Genomic DNA, 17,071 nt, shown 5'->3' with positions numbered 1-17,071 from the left:
CCAACTCTATTGGTACATCATTCCAATATCCGAAAGCCAAAGAACTTTAATTGAGGATAACGCTGAAATAGACCATACCAACTACATATAATTTCCTCAATTAACATTTAACACGAAGCCGAAAAAAGTGGATGTCCCAAATTCTAAGATAAAAGGCTATGAATCTCTCTAAATTACCAAATAAAATCCAAATCTTCCATAATGCATGATGGGTTTTAACAAAAGCTTAAACTTTCAATAAGACCTAGAACACATCAACCTCAGAAGCGGGGCATTTCGGTAATTCGAGTCACCAGACAAAACACACAACTTCAGCAATCCAGAGAGAATGGTTTACTTGATGAAGAAGCTCCGGTAAAGCTCTCTGAATGATCTCTCAACCACGTGATTAGGTAAGAACAACCAAAAGAGAATGAAAGAAGGTCATGAACTATATAGCCTGAGAAACCAAGGGTTCCCCCTTCCCAAAAACGTAGGTTTCCTCTTTTATATACCCACGATCAGAATTGTGATATCGCCCCTATAACAGTCTCGGAAAAACTCCGACGAAATAATTAAACTTATGTAGACTGCATTTTACTCATACAAACTCTGATTTTAGGGGAAATGATCATTTACCCAATTTTAGCTTAAAAATTGCCCACTTACCCAAACACTCTAAGAGATTGCCCACTTACCCAAACACTCTAAGAGATTATTTCCCTAATACCCAATTAAGTATTTTTTTATTCTTTTTTTTTATTTTTGGGACAATTTTGCCCTCTCCTTCTTTGTCACTTAGTGAGAGAAGTCATCGGAGACCTTGCCGGACTCCGGTGACCAGTGGCCGGCCGGGGACTCCGGTGACGGGACTTCGGCGACCGGAGACCGGAATCTGGATACCGGTCACCGAAATCCCAAATCCGGTCGCCGGACTAGTGACCGAATTCCGGCGTCTGAATTTATTGCCCCCTAATAATACCCAGTAACCATATTATTGCCCCCAATAATCATATTATTGCCTCCCAATAATCATATTATTGCCTCCCAATACTCTTTTTATTGCCTCCCAATAATCATATTATTGCCCCCAAGAATCATATTATTGCCCTCCAATAATCATATTATTGCCCTCAAGTGAATTGCATAAACTCCCAAAACCAAAATGAATACATTACAGACACAATTGATCAATTTATATGTTCAATTGTACACGTAATTTTTTTTTTCCTTCCTCATTCTCGGAGCTCACAGTATACAAAAAAAAAAAAAAAAGTGCTATGGGCACCCACCGGAGTGTGAGGCCGGCTGGTTTTCTCACCGGTGTTTGGGGGTCATGACCGGATTGGGCAGCGGAAGATGCGACCGGTTGGGTTGGAGGACTAGCCGGTGATTGGCTTATCTCAGGTATGGCTCCGGGCGGTGGAGAAACCAGAGTGGTGGCTGTGCAGAATTCGAGTTTTGGATTGACCCGGCGGCGAGATTCGTTTTGTTTCAGGTTTTCACGGAGGCGGTGGCTTCCTTGATCTGCTGCTTGTGCTCGATAGGTTCTTGCCTCCGAAAATTGCTGTACTTGCAGATCGATCGGAGTCCTATTCGAAGCAACAAGGTGATCGAGGAGTTTGGTTCTGCAGGATCCGATTCGGATCCTCTCGGTTCGAATCCGATCACTGCCGGAGGTTGAACTTCTCCGAAAGTCACCAAACAACTGTGGCCTCACCGCTTCGTCATCACCGCCAACCCTACTGTGATGTCGCCGGCGCCTGCGGAAGTCGAAATCAGAGTGGAATTTGAGAGAGAGAGAGAGAGTTGAGACGAGTTGAGAGAAAGAGAGAGAGAAATCGGTGGGGGGGGGGGGGAGGAGAGAGAGAATAGATCGAAGAGGGGAGGGGGGAGAGAGAGAGAGATGAGTGTAATTTATTAATTAAAATGAGGGCAATACTGTCAATAGATGTTAGATTGGGTAAATGGGAGTAAAAAACTCTTAGTGGAGTAAGTGGTCAATTTTTAGGCTAAAATTGGGTAAGTGGTCACGGCCCCCTGATTTTAACGTGCCGCATGTCCACAGACTCGATTATCGTGCCCTATATCTTTTGTGAAGGATGTTCCCTAAAATAGTGAACTAAATAAAAAGTCAACTTTAGGGCCCTATAAATGGTTTTACGAAAGTAAAAATGGGAGAATCTTATCATTTACCGTCCAAATGACAGGTAAACGGGTAACTTTAGGTACGGGCCGTAAGAATGACGGTGGTTGCAAATACCTCAATCTCCTTCAAACCCAGGAAGAGCGCAAACCTCACACAAAAACACAAACTGGAATTCTGTGGCTTTGAAGCTCTCCAGACTAAAGAAATCCGAAATCTTCCTAAAAGTGATTTCCTCTTCCCCTCTCCAGTCACTTATATAAATGCGAAAAATGATGATCCATCGCGATCTTTCAAAATTGAAAGGACACGACCCTTACGATTATGACATGTGTCCAGACACAACCCCTAATTATTAGTGCAAGCGACGGTTATGCATTGCATTTATGGCTCATTACGGAAATTGAAATGACGTCTTATCACGCACGAACTGTGAACCCCAGTGCGCCACTTGTCACATCATGTGCCATACCACGTGTCACCATGAAATGATAATCAAAGTGCTCGAAAGCACAAGTATCCCAAACTTCTCAAAACCAACAGCTTCTCCTGCCATACAGGTAGGACCTTAAGAACTCTCACCGGGACCCGGCCTTCGACCCTTCTTGACTGGGGACTAGTGTGATTGGGTGTCCCGGCAAGATGCTTCCCTATGGGCATCTCCCGGCAGGCCTCTCGCCACGTATTCCTGATGTTTGTACCTAGACAAACTCCCTGTCAAAGAGAACTCTTGACTGGGGACTTGGGAGACTTGTTTATACCATATACATGTCAAGCGCAAATGCAGGAAGAACACAGCTAAACAACCACCGGAAACCGCCTCTGGCCTATCGGAGGCACATCGGAACCCCCACAGCGGAGCACAATAAGTCGCTGACATCCACGTTGACCAGAACCACCTCCGGTGGACGACAAGACATGGATGTAAGAACAGTTCTCAGGCCGGCTGCAAGACCTCTGCATCATATATGGAGAGGGCACACTCTCCCACATGGAAGCCTTATGGGCGCGATTCCCAACACTTCCTACACATACAGGCATATACTTTCAAATTAAGTAAGTCAAAACTGTATCTTCTCCGTACCGTTATTGTGTCTTTATCTAACATCGATACTGATTTAGGCATTAGAGGGTTATAGGCCGGCACTTCCAGTCTATCCCAGACTTATTTCTCTATCTTGACAGGTATCAGGACCGAAGGTGCTCAATTCGGTGATTCTCTAGGTGATGGCATTCCCGGGATTGACAAAAAAAGATCCAAGTATAAAATTTGGTGCCAAAGTATACGGACTAAATGACGGGAATAACTGAAGCGACGAAAATACATTTCAAAATATGCCTGGAAGCCTCCATAATGTAGCTAACGTCTCCAGGTACCAATCTTCGGTAGGGTTCAGATTCTCAGGTATCGTTCTAAAGTTTTTCAAACTTGAGGTACGAATGTTTAGAATGGCTGAAACGTCAAGTATGGTACGAACGATTTTTCTAATTAAAATGACTAGTATGTTAGAGACACCCTGAATGAAGCTCATTATAAATTATATTAATACCTTCAAAAGAGCAAGAGGTCATTCTTCCACTCAACAGTTTGAAAACAGCAAACAATTGTTTTGTACTGGTTGGCAGATCCCTTTTTTAAAAAGAAAATGAAAGAAGCAACCAAAAGAACAATTTTAAAGCCCTCATGTATATTATATTGGAACTCTTTACACTAGACATCGGTAAAATAATATTTTTAACTAGTCCTCATACCCATGTGATGCACATGCTATTGTTGTTGTTGTTTTTTTTTTTTTTTCACCAACTTTTTTAATAGGGTGGTTCTAGTTGGACCTCCAAATTTGCTATGTGGACCTCTCATACTTAGTACACCTCTAATTTACTTTTTAGAATACTTGAAAAGCTAAGTAGACCTCCTTATTTTTACCAAAACGCCCTTGAATATGAGATACAACAATTTGTTATTATATTTTTTATCTCTATCTTCAACCACGAGAAGAAGAATGAATCAAATCACATGACATTGCTCTCTTATGAGTAGGTCTCTCCTCCACCAAAATTAATCAGAGGGTTGGTTCTCGATCTTGATATGTTGTTTGAATCCCTTTGAATTTGCTAAAAGAAGGATTTCGAGGGTTTTGGGTTGGAAGATCGAGTAATAGCTATATCATAATATTCAATTAATTTAGTTTAAGAAAATTCCAAATCAGATTGTTTTGAATTTACTTTTGTAATGAATGATGGGCCATATATAGAAATTATTATTTTTACTTAATTGTTTTAGGTAAATTATAAAACTATATAGGCAATATAAGGAAATATCGAAAAAAAAAAATTTAATTGAATGTTATATTTGGTTGGAGTAGATAAGAAGAATATTTATTTATTTACTTATTTTTTCATTTTTCTCTCTTTGTCTTATTTGTCTTTTCATATAAGTTGACAAAGTTTATTAATAATTAAAAAAAGTTGGAGGTCCAAATATCAAATTTGGAGGTCCAACTAGAACCACCCTTTTTAATTTTCTTATATTTATGTTTTTTCATTTTTCATTTTATGATATTTTTATTCTTAAGAGCATTATAAGTTACTCATATTTTGGGGGGAGTGAAATCCACACTCCCTATTTTACAATTCATACTCTGTGTTTCCTTTCTTAGTAACTTAAATTTTGTCTTTATGACTTAAATTTTGTCTTCTTATCAAAATTTCAACCAAAAAATGATAGGAGAAGTGTGGATTGTAAAATGGAGAGGGTGGATTTCAATCCCCTATTTTGGTGACACTTTTGACACCAAAACTCTTGCCATGGCTTTATAGATAGATAGATAAGAGCCTATATTGTGATCATCACAATTGTATTTATAATTAAATTGGTTCTCAAAAAATTTAAATCTTACAGGGTACTTATGTCAGATTTTTCAGTTTTGATTGAAATACCATATCTAGATTAGGGTTGTCAATGGATTGGGTCATGTCGTGTCAAGGTATTAAATGTGTCACAGTAGACAAACCCAAACTCAACCCATTTAATAATCATGTCGAAAATAAACGGGTGACCCGAGATGACTCATCTAATCAGTTTAATAAATAGGTCGAGTCGGGTTGAATTCGATGACTAATTTAAATCATATAAATGGGTCAACACTTAAATCTTTCTGATATTAAATTGAAAAAAAAAAATTTGAATAAAATCTTGAAATAATAATACATAATTTCACCACTTGACCCATGTAAGATGTTAAACCCCTAAAACTTATTTTTAATGGGTCTTGTATGCGAACTACATACAACATGACCCGATCGTTTTAATAAACGAGTTACGCTGGTTCATCTCGTGTTAGCGAGTTGACATACAAATAAACCTGCTTTTTAAATCGTGCGGATTCAACCTGTTTTATTTCGTATGAGTTTCGAGTTGTGTTATTGGGTCGTGTTGAAATTAACAGCCCTAATCTAGATACACTAGACAATATGGGACGATTGCAAAAATTTTCAGGCTCTACCACCAGAAGTCTATTAAATGTACTTGAATGGTTAGCTACTTAGTTTAGGTCAAACAGAAGCATATAATTAGGTTAAGTTCCATTTGAAGTAAAAGTCAATAGTACTCTTCTTCTATGAAGGCATTATATTTGAGACTCTCTAAAATGTGTGAAACTCTTTAAAGGCTTTTCGGTCCCAAATTACAACTTTTAGTGAAAAAAAGTGCGGAGCTAAACTGGAATTGAGGGGCTTAACTAGGTTTGAAATGGCTTCACAGTATTTGAAAATGACTTGTCAGGATTCAGAATTTCTAGATTGCTAACAATTCAAGAACCCTTTGGCACCTATCTATTCTTTTTTTAATCATTGAAATAATAATTTGAAAATTTTCAAAAGGCATATCATATAGTTTATAACAGTCATGATCAAAAGATTCTGGATCTGCATGAAGAAGGACAACATGATATTTTCCTTCAACAAATTTTTGTTGTAAACGTATTTTTCGAAGTTGAAATTGATATTCGGCAATATCTAATTTTAATTGTAAGTATAAAGACATGATAAAATAATATCAAGATAATAAAAGTAAGATACCTTGAAATAGTGTTGAAACTTGAAGAACAACTTTGATTGATGAAAGTGTTTGAATACAAGATTGATCTTGATGAGAGGAAGTATGCAGGTTACAATGCAACTCTCAGACTAACTCTCTTTTGAATTCTTTTTTTACTCTAAAAGACTCTGAAAGAAAACTCTCTAACCAACTCTCTAAATAACTCTGCCTAACTTGTTACATTTGATGGCTTTTTATAGCCGTTTACAATACTGTAGTAAAAATACAGCTGGAAAGTGAATTGATTTTTCTTGGACTTGAGGAGATTCGTCAAGATAAGATCTTGCCGAACTTGACAGGCTTTGAAGACTTTGGTGCATCAACTTTTGACGTGTTTCTTCTCATGCATGAATTTAGTCATACTGGAGAGTAAAGTCACCATCATTGAAAATCTTGGTCATGTTCTTGGTCTTGTCACTTTCACTTGCATGTTGAAAGGAAAATCTTGACTTGAAATGTTTGCTCCTGCATGTTCGTAGCAAGGAACGTGTCAACAACGGGTGAATTTTGAGGGAGGTTGAACTATTCACACATGTCCCAATTATCAGGGTTAGGACACCTGTAAAGATTGGGCCTTGTCCGTTTGCAGATCTGATTTGGGTTTTGTCTGATTTGAGATCTTTTGAGAGATTCTTACTGTTTTGAGAGACAGCTGTGCGATTAAAAATCGCCGAGCACAAAAGCATCTGGGTCATGATTTGCGAAATGAGATTGAACCTCATCCGTGATGTCATTGTCATCATCTCCATTGTCGCTTTGAGATATTTGAGATAACACCTCTTTGAGCTTTAGGGCATACTCGTGAGGAGAAGAGATGCCTGCTAGCTGACTTTGAATCTTGGACTTTTGTAACAAGAATTGGCTTTGTTCTTGACATTGGATTATTGATCCTTGCTTCCAATATTGAGGATGGGTTTTGAACCATTGGAGGAGGGACTCTTCAGAGAACCTATCAACTGTGAAGCCATCCCACCACTTCTATTTGAACCTTCTGATCAGTGTCATTGATTGGTCCTGATTTGGTGGAGATACAATTATATCCCACGAGATGATCCATGCAATATTTTGAAAGGCATAAAAAGTAAAAATTGCATCAAAGGGTTTGACGGTAGAAAGTTCACAATTTTCTTGAAAATTTTTTGAATAAGCTCTTCGTTGGTGGAGGCAAAATAATTTTGGTTGCACCGAAGTACTGCCACCATGATTTGAACCATGAAGGGAATTTTGGACGAAAGTTTTTGCAAAAGAAAACAAACCAGGAATGTTGCCTGCTTTTATTTTGAAGATAAAATACATTTGTTCAAGCATCCACGTAATCCCAGTAAGTAAAATGTTGAGGAATAAAGTTTTGAGAAAACCTTTTGGGAGTCATTGGATGCTGATTCCAGTCATCAAAAGTTAAGATTTGGCGAATTTGGATTTTTGAGTGGGAAATTTGACCACTTTCTTTGTCTTGGTTGTGGGTGCTTGTGATTGAGTTAGTATCAACCAAGATAAATTCATAAAACCTTTGGCCTTTGTTTGGATCATTGGTAACAAAATAATGGGGGTAAGTTGATTTTCTAAGAATTTGATAAGGCTCAGTATCATAGATTTCTGGATCAATTACCAGAATGGTTTTGGTTTCAGGTTTGATAAAATATGGGCTTTTAAAAGGTTTTTGCTGGTTTGAAGTCTTTGTTTGGCTTGAAGACGGTAAAGCAGGAGATTTTGGTAGAGTAAATTTTGAGCAAAAGTTTGAGATTGCTCCACTAAGGGAGTGAAAGAGTTCCTGATAGGAATTAACTGTCCTGCAACATTTAAAGTATTTGGACTGGAAACCAGTCTGCTTTGCTGTGGCCTTGCGGGAGTCATTGCATAGGATTCTTTTGATGTTGGATTGGTTTTTTCACTCATCTTCCCTGTAAAAATTCTCTTGTGAGAAAATCTGGAAGGGAATTGCTCTCTCCTTTGATGAATGCAATATCAAAATCAAAGACTGAAAGTATTGCTTGCCATCTTGCAAAAATTTGTTTGGAGGCAAGGTTTTGAACATCATTTTCTAAAACTGATTTTGCTGCTTTGCAATCAATGCGAAGTAAAAACCTTTTGTTTAGAAGATCATCTTGAAATTTTGTGATACATAGCACTATAGCTGGAATTTCTTTTTTGATAATACTGTAATTTTGTTGTGCTTGGTTCCACAATCCTGAGGTAAATCTGACTAATTGCTCAGGTTGATCATCTGCTAATTTTTGTTTTAATATTCCACCATATCTGATGTCGGACGCATCTGTCTCGACTATCTTAAAGGACTCTGGGTCTGGTAGCCCTAGACATGGTAGGGTTTTGACATAAGCTTTGACTTATTTAACTATTTGAGTATGGGAATCTGTCCATGCTGTAGGGGTTTTCTTTAATCTTTGATAGAGAGGTTTGCACACAACTGTTAGTTTTTCATAAAAGTCAGAGATATAATTGAGACATCCTAAGAATCTTTGTAATTGAGTTTTGTCTTTAATTTCATCAGGAAATTTATCAGCAAACTCTATTGCTCTTGAAATTGGGACAATAGTACCTTGTTTGATATTGTGTCCTAGGAATCTAATCTCAGTTTGAAATAATTTGATCTTTGGTGCAGACAAAACTAATCCATTGGTTTTTATAATTTGAAAGAATTTGTAGAGATGTTTCCAATGCTGATCAATATTTTCTGAAAAGATTAAAACATCATCTATGTAAACAATTGAAAAATTTGAATAAGGATTGAAGATGTCATTCATCATATTTTGAAATTCTGAAGGGGCATTTTTGAGTCCAAAGGGCATAACATTCCATTCGTAATGTCCGAAGGGAACATTAAATGCTGTTTTGTATTTGTCTTTTTCGGCAATCTGGATTTGCCAGAAGCCAGATTTCATGTCAAATTTTGAGAAAACATTTGCTTGAATTAATCTTTTTAGTAAATCTCTTTTATTTGGAATTGGGTATGTAATCATTGAAGGACTTTGTTTAAGGGTTTGTAATTAATTACAAGTCTTGGAGCTCCTCTTTCTAGTTCAGAAGCCTTCTGAACATAAAAAGCTGAACAACTCCATGGAGATTTGCTAGGTCTTATCAACCTTTTGTCTAAGAGATCTCACTACACCAATTTTTCAATCAGACAACACATATCAGACGACAGCAAACATTTTAACTGTCGTCTGAAATAATCAGACAACAGCAAAAAAATATATGTCGTCTGAATTTTCGAATCCAACGACAGTCATTACTTGGCTCTTGTGCAATTAATTTTCAGACAATGGTTGATATAATAGATGTTGTCTGAATGGATCAATTCAGACAACAGTTATTATTTCAATGTTGTCCAAGGTTTATTCAGACAATGGTTGATTTTTGATGTTGTCTGAATGGATCAATTCAGACAACAGTTATTATTTAATGTTGTCCAAGGTTTATTCAGACAATGGTTGATTTTTGATGTTGTCTGAATGGATCAATTCAGACAACAGTTATTATTTCAATGTTGTCCAAGGTTTATTCAGACAATGGTTGATTTTTGATGTTGTCTGATTGTTCAATCACACAACTGTTATTCATTGTCTGTTGTGCAATAACTTTTAAGTCAATACTTGCTAAAAGATATTGTCTGATTTGGTTTCACACAACTGTTTTTATTCATCTGTTGTCACATTATCTTCAGACAATGCACCCTAAATGCTGTTGTCTGAAGTTAGATTCCCCTAGGCCTCATCATATGGCCCTTGGGCCCTAAGCCCGCCCGGCCCGGCCCTTCCATTAGGGCGGGCCGGCCCGACCCTTTTTTATTTAGGGTAGGGTATGGGTCACACAAATAAAGCCCGGCCCTACCCTACGGCCCGGCCCGGCCCTTAAAGCCCGGCCCTAAAATTTATATTTTATTTTGGTTATTTTCTATTACATGTGTTATATGTATAAAACTATGGAAGTGTAGAAAATTATTTCAATCTGCCATATTAGGAAATGAGTCTTTTAAATTGAGCCATATTTTGAGAAGAAAAAAATAAATTTTTTTTAAGAATTAACCGTTAATTCGGCAAAAACGCCGCCGTTTTAATATAATCTTATGGGTATTCCCCTTAATATTTACCAATAATTACTGTTAACTAATTAACTGTAATAATTACAAAGCTATTATTTCAAATTGGACAATATATTCATGTAATACCAATTTTGAAATAAATCAAGTAATCAACATAACTAAAAATAATCAATTGGTCGAGTTGAAACCTTTTTACCAATGTAATGTTAACTTCTTAATGAGCAAAATGGGGGACGAAATGGAATTTTTTAAAATGCACCGCTAGATGTTATTTGCATATGAATATATGTTAGTGGTAGAAATTTCAGCAATTTCCTCCTTCTTTTGGACCTCGATCTACCCGGTCAACTCAATACCCTAAATAGAACATAAAACAAATATGCTCTTAACCGGTCCTTGGCAATTCACTTTTTTCGATCTTTCAGCTCCCACACTCTCATGGGTAGGGGGTCTACTTATGGATGTCAAAATTCCGCAACGTTTGTCCGCGCATGGTGCCGCTCCCCTTAGGGAAGTTTGCTTGTACAAAGCGTTGACCGCTCCGTTAGGTGGCTTATTCACGGCGGATCGGCCTAATTTCTTTACACAATACCTATCACTATTGTATAAACATATAAGAATTTTCCGATTGATCGATTTTCATTTCAAAATTTTTGGATCGCACATAATGCTTATATGTCTTGTAATGTAGTATAACTAGTTTATTAGGCTTTGTTACCCTCCATGAGCAAAATGGGGGACGAAATGGAATTTTTTAAAATGAACCGCTGGATGTTGTTTGCATATGAATATATGTTAGTGGTAGAAATTTCAACAATTTCCGCATTCGGTTGGACCTCGATCTACCCGGTCAACTCAATACCCTAAATAGAACATAAAACAAATATGCTCTTAACCGGTCCTTGGCAATTCACTTTTTTTGATCTTTTAGCTCCCACACTCTCATGGGTAGGGGGTCTACTTACGGATGTCAAAATTCCGCAACGTTTGTCCGCGCATGGTGCCGCTCCCCTTAGGGAAGTTTGCTTGTGCAAAGCATTGACCGCTCCGTTAGGTGGCTTATTCACGGCGGATCGGCCTAATTTCTTTACACAATACCTATCACTATTGTATAAACATATAAGAATTTTCCGATTGATCGATTTTCATTTCAAAATTTTTGGATCGCACATAATCCTTAAATGTCTTGTAATGTAGTATAACTAGTTTATTAGGCTTGTTACCCTCCATGAGCAAAATGGGGGACGAAATGGAATTTTTTAAAATGCACCGCTGGATGTTATTTGCATATGAATATATGTTAGTGGTAGAAATTTCAGCAATTTCCGCATTCGGTTGGACCTCGATCTACCCGGTCAACTCAATACCCTAAATAGAACATAAAACAAATATGCTCTTAACCGGTCCTTGGCAATTCAATTTTTTTGATCTTTTAGCTCCCACACTCTCATGGGTAGGGGGTCTACTTAAGAATGTCAAAATTCCGCAACGTTTGTCCGCACATGGTGCCGCTCCCCTTAGGGAAGTTTGCTTGTGCAAAGCGTTGACTGCTCCGTTAGGTGGCTTATTCACGGCGGATCGGCCTAATTTCTTTACACAATACCTATCACTATTGTATAAACATATAAGAATTTTCCGATTGATCGATTTTCATTTCAAAATTTTTGGATCGCACATAATTCTTATATGTCTTGTAATGTATAACTAGTTTATTAGGCTTGTTACCCTCCATGAGCAAAATGGGGGACGAAATGGAATTTTTTAAAATGAACCGCTGGATGTTGTTTGCATATGAATATATGTTAGTGGTAGAAATTTCAACAATTTCCGCATTCGGTTGGACCTCGATCTACCCGGTCAACTCAATACCCTAAATAGAACATAAAACAAATATGCTCTTAACCGGTCCTTGGCAATTCACTTTTTTTGATCTTTCAGCTCCCACACTCTCATGGGTAGGGGGTATACTTACGGATGTCAAAATTCCGCAACGTTTGTCCGCGCATGGTGCCGCTCCCCTTATGGAAGTTTGCTTGTGCAAAGCGTTGACCGCTACGTTGGGCGCCTTATGCGTGGCAGATCGGCCTAATTTTTTTACACAATACCTATCAATGTTATATAAACATATGAGAATTTTCAGATTGGTCAATTTCCATTTCAGAATTTTTGGATCACATATAATCCTTATATGCCTATTAATATATACTATTAAGCCATATTTTGAGAAGAAAAAAATAATGTTTTTTTTTTTGTTAAATAAGGCCCTTTTTTTGCCCATTTTGGCCCTATTTGAGGGCCGGCTCGGGCCGGCCCTTTCGGCCCTAACTGATCGGGCTTTTCGGGCGGGTAAGGGTTAACATATTTAAGTCCTGGCCCGACCCTAAATTTTGTTGACTTTGACTAGGCCCGGCCCGGCCCGACCTTAAGCCCTAAAATTTAGGGTAGGGCCGGCCCTAGCCCGGCCCATGATGACCCCTAGATTCCCCCCTCCCCTCCCTAAAAAACCGGGTAGGGTCTTTAGAGCGGTAAACTTAAAATTAAAACAGTTGAAAGTGGGAACAAAAATTTTAATTCCCACACTTGGATATATTTTCCCACACTTGCATTTACTCCCCAAACCCTAACCGAGAACAACTCATTTTCTCCCAACTCTCCTCTTCATCCTTCCCCGCCTTCGACCAACACTTATCTCTTTTCTCCTTCTCTCTCGCTTCCTTGTCCTTCCAAACCCTACTCTCTCTCTCTCTCTCTCTCAGTTTCTAGTTCACAAAAATCAGAAACCGTAAATGACTAGCAAAAATTTAGGAATCCCCCGCTCAGTCGTTTTAGCTAAATTCTAATTTCCCACCAAACCTTTTACTTGGAAGACATTCTTTTTCGAAAAGATGCCAAACCCAGATCTCTCAGTCTCCTTCATCTCTCACCCGTTTCCTCTTCTTCTCTTCATCCTTGCTCGATGCCATCCCATCAGTGTAAAGGCAGCCAATAATCCGGTCATTAGGTGAGTAAATATGTCTCTCCCAATTACAATTGAGGATTGTTTCTGATTTTTTTTTAAAATTCCTTTCAGATATGAGGAAGAACCACTAGAGCGAAGAAGAAGAGAGCCAGACCTACACAAACCGCTTCTTTCCGTCCTCTCTCAGGTACTCCGGCCTCTCTCTCTCTCTCTCTCTCTGTGTGTTTGTGTTTACCTGATCTACTTTTTCAATCAAAAGCTTCGACTTGGTGGTTTTGAGGGATTTCGGGGTTTTATCTCATCGCCGATTCCCTATCTCTGTGTTTCAGTTTTTGGTTTAATTTTGTGGTATTTGTTTGGGTTTTAGGGGTAGATTCTCATGCTGCACAGGACTTGTACTACTGTCTCTTGGACTTTTCGGATTTTCTACGAGAAGGTTATGCTCTATTTATTATGTTTTGGTTACTGTATGCCTTACTGTATGGATCTTGAGTCCCAATTACCATTTTTTTTCAGGCATTACTTGAGTTTGAAAAGCATAGATGGCATGGCAGTGAGCTTGCTCTTCCTGAACCTTCTAGAGTTGAGATTCGGGTAATAAAAGTTAGCTAATTTTTTATGATGCTAATATTGTTTTCAGTGCTTCAAGAAGATTGATGGTTTTTTCTCTACAGTTATAAAACGTGTGCTCTTTTTTCTGCCTCTGCCCCTTCTAGGGTGTATATGTTTGTTATTTACTAGGGTGTATAAGATGATTAAAGCAATGCTCAGTGTTAAATCAGTAGTACTTAGTTATTGGAACTGTACCTGATTGTCTCTGGTTTATTTTTATTTGTTTTTGATTAAATGATCATTTGGATTTATAATGCAGGCTGATGGTAGTCAAACTTGTGGATCAGGCAGGACACTAAGGGATGCTGCAGCAGTGCAGCTCGTGACATGCAGGGTTGGCACTCTCAATGCCTTTTTGGAAATGGCGAGGTTGGTGATGCAAATACCAAGGCCTGGAGAATTTTGATGATATATATATATATATATATATATATATATATATATATATATTTATATTCTGTTTTCCTTTTTCCTTTCCTGGTAATCCCTTTTTCTTTTGCTTGTATGTTAGGAGAAGCATTTGAGTACTATGCCAAAAAGCGACAAGCAGCTCAAGAGCTCTGGTATCATGAGTGTAATACTTTGACCACATTTTGCTGCAGTATTGGTCTTCTCTTTTTTGAAAATTGGTTTCTCTACGCAGGTTTGTTAAAGCGGAAAAAGCTATCTCCTGGGGATTGTGCTGCCCAGATTACTGACATGAAAGCGACAAAGCCACGGTTACTACTTTTCCTCAGGCGTCATTGGTTTTGTTCATATATAATAACAACAAAATAGTAATAGTTATAATAACTAATAAGTACCTTTTCTCTTGTTAGAGCTCAATGTTTATTTTTCTTTGTTTATAGGTTAGATATGACGGTATTCGATATTGGACCGCCAGCAGATTGGGTGAAAATTAACGTGAAACGATTTGTAAGTTTCTATCATCTTTCTCTTGGGACTTGAAGATATTGGTTTGATTATTTCTCATGAATAAGTTCAAATTTGACTACAGAGCGACTGCTTTGAGGTATGTGCCCTAGTTCCTGGACTTCTGCGTGAGGAGGTTAGCTAGTAAACTAGTTTATTAACAGTATCTCTCTCTTTTTCAACTATTATCTTTGTTTTTGTTGTTAAAGTTGGGATGTTTTTCCCCAGATCGAATTACGCATATGATAATTTTACTACCTTATAACAGAGGACGTCTAAAACAACATAGGTAGGAATGTAGTTTATCAACCTTGGATACTTTTTTGTCAAAGATGTGACCCGCTTCCGCTTGTTATATTCCTAATGTAGCGGAAGCAAGCAAGAGAACCAATGCCTGGTAAAAACCAAGGGTCGTAGAGAGCCCTCTCTGTAAGGACCTTGAATCTCAAGCGAAAGTTAAGAAAACAGAAGATAGATTGAGAGTTTCTCTCTAATATTCTGATTCAAATATGATATTCTAGATTCGTTCTCCAGGCTACAAAGGGATTTTATAGGCCCCTAACAGATAACTTCGTAAAATGAATGCATATGAATCCCTTAAAATGCATTAATTGCAGATGTAAGTTTATATGTTATTCCAGAGATGCATGTTTATGATATGTCATCAGTTCCGTATCTGTCTTTGTTAACAATGATCTTTTGTTTCAGTGGCAGCGACGATCCGAATTGTTCTACACCCAAAAGGATGTTGATGTTGTGAGGTCAGAGTGGGCTAAGTTTGTGATGAAGTATCATATTGCATAGCTGTGATGGTTGTTCAAGGCAGGGCTCTTATTTTGGTATTTTGATCACCTGCCTCCTGCTAGCTGGTTTTAGTTTTTGCTTTAGTTATAGGCATGGTTAATGCGCAGTTGAAGGCATTTTTGTTTTGGTATTTTGATGAGCCTCCTGCTAGCTAGTTTTAGTTTTTGCTTTAGTTATAGGCATGGTTAATGCAATGTGGACGCGTTTATGTTTTCCGGCTTTATGCAGTTATAGCCACTTAGGCAATGTTAAATCTTATGTAAATGTTTGGATGAATATTGCTGATGAATGAAATGGCTTTTGGAATCAAGGATGTGTTCAATTGTACAGAATGTATGTCTTCTCTTATATCTCAGACAATTCAAAACCAACAGCAAACCATTGTCTAACAAATGAACATGATGAAAAAAGAAAGAAAAATCTGTTGTCCGAATCATCTATCTACAATAGTTATTAAACATATTCAGTTGTCTAACAAGATATAACACAAAAAAAAAATAATATGTTCTATTGTCTGATGAAAACGAAGACCACAGAGAATTGAAAAGCTACAATTGTATGAATTGATCAACTAGTACAGCATCTTGGGAGGCCATATGGTTGAAAAGAGACTTTAAGGATCCATGAAGCAAGAAAGCTGTAGTTCAACAAAATCTCAGACAACAGTTTATTTTAGGATACAATAGTATGAAGCAATGATACACAATGGCTTTAATAGTTTTGCTCTTGTCTTGTTCAAAGTCAGTCAATAGTATTCAATTACTTTGCAGATGTACAAGCTTCCTTCAGACAACAGTTTTTTTACAAATCAATGTTCTCTAAATTTTGATTACACGTCCATATTCTTCTAGGGTCTGTCAACTGAAATTACTTTGCACAACAGTTAAGTTGCCAATTGCTGTTGTTCTTCGTGGTATTCAGACAACAGACAATATAGTAGTCGCTGTTGTAGTAAACTTTATCAGACGACAGTTTTTTGGTATTATTGCTGTTGTTCTTCGTGGTATTCGGACAACAGACAATATAGTAGTCGCTGTTGTAGTAAACTTTATCAGACGACAGTTTTTTGGTATTGTCTGATTATGTATCAGACGGCATTGAGATAGACAACAACAAACTCTATAATCAGACGACAGTGAAAAACTGTCGTCTGATTGAAAAATTGGTGTAGTGTCTTGAATTTCTTTCTTGCAATATTCTAATAATTCATTGTTCATTTAAATTGGTCTTGCCTTTGTAGGGATTTTTCTTTCGTCAAAGTCTTTTTCATATGGTAGTTCAACCATGTGAGTTTTGAGATTCCAAAAAGCATTTGGGATGTTTGAGCTGACTTCTTTTTCTAATTTTTCTTTAAATTCTTTAATTCTGTTTTGCAGATAAGGCTGTTGAAGTTGATGCTCAATTCTCTTAACTTGTAAATCTTCTTTAAGATGATTTATGTGGTTTTCTTTGTTTTGAATTAAATTTACTTTTTGGGTAATTGCAGCATTTCTAATTAAG

General features: G+C 37.5%; 2 protein-coding genes and 1 long non-coding RNA gene across 5 annotated transcripts in view; all 3 read left to right on the top strand.

The window, feature by feature from the left end:
- The window catches only part of LOC133724444 (putative disease resistance protein RGA3), a 100,952-nt gene that overhangs the window by 62,934 nt on the left and 20,947 nt on the right, over positions 1–17,071 (top strand). The window lies entirely within an intron of this gene.
- Positions 13,632–14,168, top strand: LOC133735250 (uncharacterized). The gene is made up of 3 exons (XR_009858862.1): positions 13,632–13,679; positions 13,760–13,837; positions 14,115–14,168. It is a non-coding gene; the product is annotated as an uncharacterized LOC133735250 (long non-coding RNA).
- LOC133735241 (AT-rich interactive domain-containing protein 3-like) lies at positions 14,176–14,927 on the top strand. The gene is made up of 5 exons (XM_062162655.1): positions 14,176–14,224; positions 14,367–14,418; positions 14,499–14,574; positions 14,704–14,770; positions 14,853–14,927. Exons 1-5 carry the CDS (start codon positions 14,183–14,185, stop codon positions 14,910–14,912), a joined length of 297 nt encoding a protein of 98 aa, XP_062018639.1. The 5' UTR covers positions 14,176–14,182; the 3' UTR covers positions 14,913–14,927.

This window comes from Rosa rugosa, chromosome 1 (assembly GCF_958449725.1).
Source record: "Rosa rugosa chromosome 1, drRosRugo1.1, whole genome shotgun sequence".
NCBI lineage: Eukaryota > Viridiplantae > Streptophyta > Magnoliopsida > Rosales > Rosaceae > Rosa > Rosa rugosa.
This window is presented reverse-complemented; position numbering and strand designations above follow the sequence as displayed.

Bases quoted from the DNA above. Each gene is read 5' to 3' on its own strand.
- LOC133735241 (XM_062162655.1), top strand. From the start codon at position 14,183: ATGCAGGGTTGGCACTCTCAATGCCTTTTTGGAAATGGCGAG. The intron at 14,575-14,703 runs GTTACTACTTTT...CTTTGTTTATAG, and splicing joins ATGAAAGCGACAAAGCCACG to GTTAGATATGACGGTATTCG. The intron at 14,771-14,852 runs GTAAGTTTCTAT...ATTTGACTACAG, and splicing joins AAATTAACGTGAAACGATTT to AGCGACTGCTTTGAGGTATG.